The sequence below is a fragment of the Macrobrachium rosenbergii genome, chromosome 6 (genome assembly GCF_040412425.1).
Source record: "Macrobrachium rosenbergii isolate ZJJX-2024 chromosome 6, ASM4041242v1, whole genome shotgun sequence".
Lineage (NCBI taxonomy): Eukaryota > Metazoa > Arthropoda > Malacostraca > Decapoda > Palaemonidae > Macrobrachium > Macrobrachium rosenbergii.
Window position 1 is genome coordinate 39,056,512 of NC_089746.1, and position 5,000 is coordinate 39,061,511.

The window sequence follows — 5,000 nt, forward strand, 5'->3', positions numbered from 1 at the left end:
CTAAAAACATAATAAACATCTCACACGTCTCGAACTCTCGCCATACCCGCGCAATAACTCTCGCTGCTGGGAAGAAAGGGCGTTGGGTCGGGTATGATACATGAAACATACGTACCGGGGTCTAAGCGATGTCAGGCAGGGCAGCCGATCGAGACCACAGGTCTACCCCAAAGCCAAATCAAAAGTCCTTCAAAGAAGGCATCTGCTTACCCCATACAAAAATGGGAATAAAAGCACGTTAAAAGAAAAAGAAGAAGAAGAAGAATCGAAATGTTTCTGATTGTCGACAACTGAATTCCAGTTTACTTTATTTCTCTCTGTCCTAGTTCCTATTGTTTATTTCTAGAACATGCAAAGCCTTCGAACAAAATTCTAAAGTATAATTGGCAGAATCCGTACACCTCTCTCTCTCTCTCTCTCTCTCTCTCTCTCTCTCAACTATACATTATGTAAGAATGCTTAATTAATACAAGTATGCAAATTAATGAAATAACGAAAGGGACTCAAATGAGAATATTGGGAGGTCAATATCAACCTCAATAGCGATCTGGCAACTGACGAGGAGGAGAATAATTCGCAACCCGAAATGTGCCAGTACGTGCGTTTGTTACTCGCGGGCTTATAAGGGACAGCAGGCCAGTTTGGAGCTAAAAGTCAATAGAGCTAGGAACCTGGCATGAAAGGATGGTGACAGCATATCACGGTGTTCAGAAACAGTTCCGTTACCGCTCTGACTCCCTGCCTCCTACTGCTACGTCTTGAGGTGAAAATTAGAAGAAGAAGAAGAGACGTAAACATTGCATATGTGACTGTGATTCTGCTGTAAGGTATATTCCGCAATTTACTCAAAGCAGCGAAGTCGTACAGGATTTTTTTGGGGCCTCTGAGAAGAATGGAGTCGACATTCGAATAGAAACTCTTAAGACTTTGTGGAAGTGTGCTTGGCAGTCTAACGTTCCACGAAGCTAGCTGAGAATTTACACTACTATCACATCAAGATGAATATCAACCGGAGTCTGTTACCCATCAAACTACATTACTTCCTGAGATATGCAGGTATGATTATGGACAGTTTCGGGAATTACGTGTTTATTTCAGCCATTGTTGCAGTATACTTCTTTGATGAATTCATATTATTCACTTCCCTTTTCAGTCCTTTTAACTGGAGAAATGATGTTATGACTAAAGCAATAGCGTAGTGATATATACTGAATGATATTAATACTAATAATACTACTACTGATATAATTTTTGCTGAAAGGTTTTGCGGTGAAATATTGCTTAAGCGAAGAGCCGTACACTACCGTATGATGCAATTTCTGTGAGACATAAGTCGTGCATGGCACTGAATATGGAAAATGTTGTAGATAAATGAACATACAGAGCCAATCGATTGTTAAATGACACTTCAAACCCAGATTTTTGCTATCTATTTACATATTACGGAAATATGGGGCCACGGTAATTATTTTTACATTCTCATTTGAGATAAAAATGAGAAAACATGAATGAAACAGATTTTGAGGTAAAAATAAATAAATAAAAAAAACGGGCAAGACACTAACTTTAGCTTTCCTCAAATTCCTCTCCGCAACTCGTCAAGGAAATCGAATTTTTACTCCATTTCTCGATACCTTTCTGCAACATGAAATTGAGACATATGTGCCCGTCATCTGCCATGAATCACATGCGATATGATTGATTACTCAATAATAAATTCAAAAGCATATTGCTTTCCAAATTCTACCCAGTCGCTGTATTATTTGCTCATGATGAATATGATAAAGATTGCCAAATGGATTATTTTCTAATTTACTGTTCACCTATCACGGTGAAGGTGGGTACTATTGATTCAAAGTACCGAACCTGAATTCGATCTGTATTTGTACAGCAGAAGCGATAACAAGTTCCAATATATCTCCTGTTAGCCGAGTGGAAAAGGTCGACTGTTTATCATTGTATCTATACCTTCATCTCCCTTGCAGACAATAGGTTTATTGGTGTTCAACAAAACTAAAGATCAGTTACTTATAATATGTCAGTATTAGTTGTGGTAGATTATCAGCTTGTTTATATTGAATACAATAGCAACTATCATTCTTTCTGAACAAAAGCGGGATGAATCGCGTTACTCTATTTTTGCTGATTTCGTTCTAGGGTGCCAATAATAGAGGATTAAAAAAAAAAAAGTTACCGTTCGTTATCTTAGTATTTCGTATCCCTACAACAGATCTCATAAAACACTGAACAGCGATAAAGAAACAAATGCTGACTTGAAAACGGATGGCTGAAACCGCAGCTACCTTCGCTTCGTAAATCAGCTGATAATGATTCGATAAACTATGCAGTTAAGATATATGACAGCATTTTTGTCATGCTGTACTTTCTCCAAAGCGCATAAGCATGCAGCCCTCTAGTCATCAGTAGTTTTTATTTTTTATTTAATTGGTATGTTAATCATCCGCCATCCACCCTTAGCAAACATACCAAAATCGTCCAGTAGTAAGGTTGGCATAACAGCTATAGGTGCCAGCAACACAGGCCACCACCGGGCCATGGCTGAAAGTTTCTTGGGCCGCGGCTGAAAGTTTCGTGGGCCGCGGCTGAGGGTTTCATGGCCGTGGCTGAGAGTTTCATACAGCATTATACGCTGTATAGAAAACTCGAGTGCGCATTTTTTACTTTTTTTTTGTGTCTGATAAAACTATGCCACTTTTCTTGTCTTGCACACCGGTACATACACTAACTCGTTTAGTTTGTTCGCATTAATTCGTGATTCTTATGTATCAAAATACGGTTATTTTGGAACAAACAATCGATAGCATATGACCAAATCTTGACCGAAAAGTCATCAGAATTTTCAGTGATTGCTAAAAACTAGACGAAATAGTTAATCACTACTTGGAACTAGTAGGAAATCCCGAACTAGTTCAATCCACTTTGTTTTAGGGACTTGCCGACCCAGCCCAAGCCTCTCTCTCTCTCTCTCTCTCTCTCTCTCTCTCTCTCTCTCTCTCTCTCTCTCTCTCTCGATGTATTTATTATACGCCGACATGGCATCTAATTAAAATTTAATAAGTAAATATCTTGACATATTTCATTCCATCTTAGATAATACAAAAGTTACTCTTAATTGTTACAGGCGCTGCATTTCTGGCAACGGTCCTCCCTCTGATCGTAAGACAGAAAGGGGTATCACCTCAAGGCATCGGGTTCCTATGGAGTACAATGCCCATTGTAGGTTTGATCAGCAACAGCGTATCAGGGGCATTCGCTGATTACTTCCGGGCACATCGCGCTGTATTTTTGTGTTCTCTTGCCGTTCTCACCACGGGACTCTTGGCAGCTTATGGCCTTCCAAGCCTCCCACTGGAAAAAGAAAACACCAGCAATGCCCTTCAGGATATCAGTGCCCAGTTTCCAATTCTTCCACCTGGTGAAGAAAACAATGGAAATGTTCTTCGGAATATCAGTGCCCAATTTACTAATTTCTCTGCTGCAGAAGAACTCTACAACCGTGACGGTCTCACATACCCTGAACAGACTAAAGGTAGTTCAGCCTTCAATGGAACCAGCCTTCAGTTTCCTTCTGCTACTGACCATCACAAGGACGTGAAAGACCCAGAACTGACCACGGAGGAAGGACAGTTCCCTCCTCCAGTCTCAAAAGACTCCACAGGGGGAGCAGATTCTCCAGTAGATTCTTTAGCGCTGTCCCACCTGATGAAGTACCCTCAGTTCTGGTTGATATTTGGGGCCCTCATGATGAAACAGATGGGAACGAGTACCTGCGTAATGATCACGGACGCTGTTTGTTTACAAATTCTTGGCGAGTTACAGGTTTCCCTTTTTCAAGCAGTTTTGTTCTAGTTAACGGTCGAGTGAAATACGACATATTGCATAAAGTGGCAATTTGATATTTAATTGCTAAAATCACCCTGGCATGCAATTTACATTCAATAAAAGGAAACCATCGTTATCAGCGTTTTAATTCCCAACGTCTCCCTTTTCAACAGGAGACAAAAGACACAAATACGGCCAACAACGACTTTGGGGTACCATTGGCAAGGGCACGATATCGGTAATCACAGGAGCCCTGGTAGACCTTTATTCCAAAGGCCTACCTCAAGCCGACTACCTCCCTGCAGCGATCATTTGTGCTGTGATCATGACGTCAGACATGGTTCTTGTGTCTAGAATGACAATCTCCTCCTCCCAAGGGCGTAAAGTAAAAATGAGGGACGTCGGGAGTGTTATCATTCATCCTCAAGCCGTCCTTTTCTTTGTAAGTACAGTGCACTGGAGTCTCATTCTTGCGCCCTTACACATAAGAATGACTATTAAAGTTAACTGTCAAAGGTAACGAATATTTTGTCCAGCTTGTTCTCTACAATTTAGCTGCAATATTCTCACTTTACAGTAAAATACCTATTTAATTTGCATTATATCAGTGAGCAAAATTATACATTAAATTTTGCTGATAATCGTAACACATGGTTTTACTTGGATTACTTTGTACAGAAAGTGATGTTACGTTCTTACTTCATATTAAACCATTTATATATATCTTAAAGTAGACAGATCTTCAAGCAATACTATGCAATTCTTGTTAAATTCACGTTGCTACAGCATGAAAACATAAGATTAGATTTTTCTTCAAGGTCACGGCGTTCGTGGTGGGAACGTCCACAGGCCTGCTGTCAGTGTTCAAACTTATGTACATGGAGGATGTATCCAATGCATGGGACCCAACCTTCTCAAACTTGAAATTCCTGCAGGGACTGAGCATAAGCATTGAGGCCTTCGGGGGAGACGTTCCTTTCTTTTTCGTCTCGGGTAAGGAGAAACATCGAAGTCTCAGTGTATTCCTTTTAAGGTCCCTGCTCACTCCTTTTAAGGACCGAGTCTGATTCAGGAAGAATACTTTTGGAATTCAAGTCTCACATTAATGCTATTTCGTTTTTGTACGCACTGCACATTTGTCTGATTACGTTTCGAGA

The 5,000-nt window shown here is 40.3% G+C and overlaps 1 protein-coding gene across 2 annotated transcripts in view; it reads left to right on the plus strand.

Annotated features, from left to right (window-relative positions):
* Positions 1-603: 603 nt before the first annotated feature.
* LOC136839457 (major facilitator superfamily domain-containing protein 6-like) overlaps positions 604-5,000 on the plus strand; it is a 7,353-nt gene continuing 2,956 nt past the window's right edge. The window contains exons 1-4 of one of the 2 annotated variants that reach the window (XM_067105514.1): positions 604-1,056; positions 3,143-3,829; positions 4,017-4,285; positions 4,662-4,836. In XM_067105514.1, coding sequence (XP_066961615.1) covers positions 999-1,056; positions 3,143-3,829; positions 4,017-4,285; positions 4,662-4,836 — 1,189 coding nt within the window. In that variant the 5' untranslated portion in view covers positions 604-998. The remainder of the gene's footprint in view (positions 1,057-3,142; positions 3,830-4,016; positions 4,286-4,661; positions 4,837-5,000) is intronic. The other variant, XM_067105516.1, reaches the window with a different exon arrangement.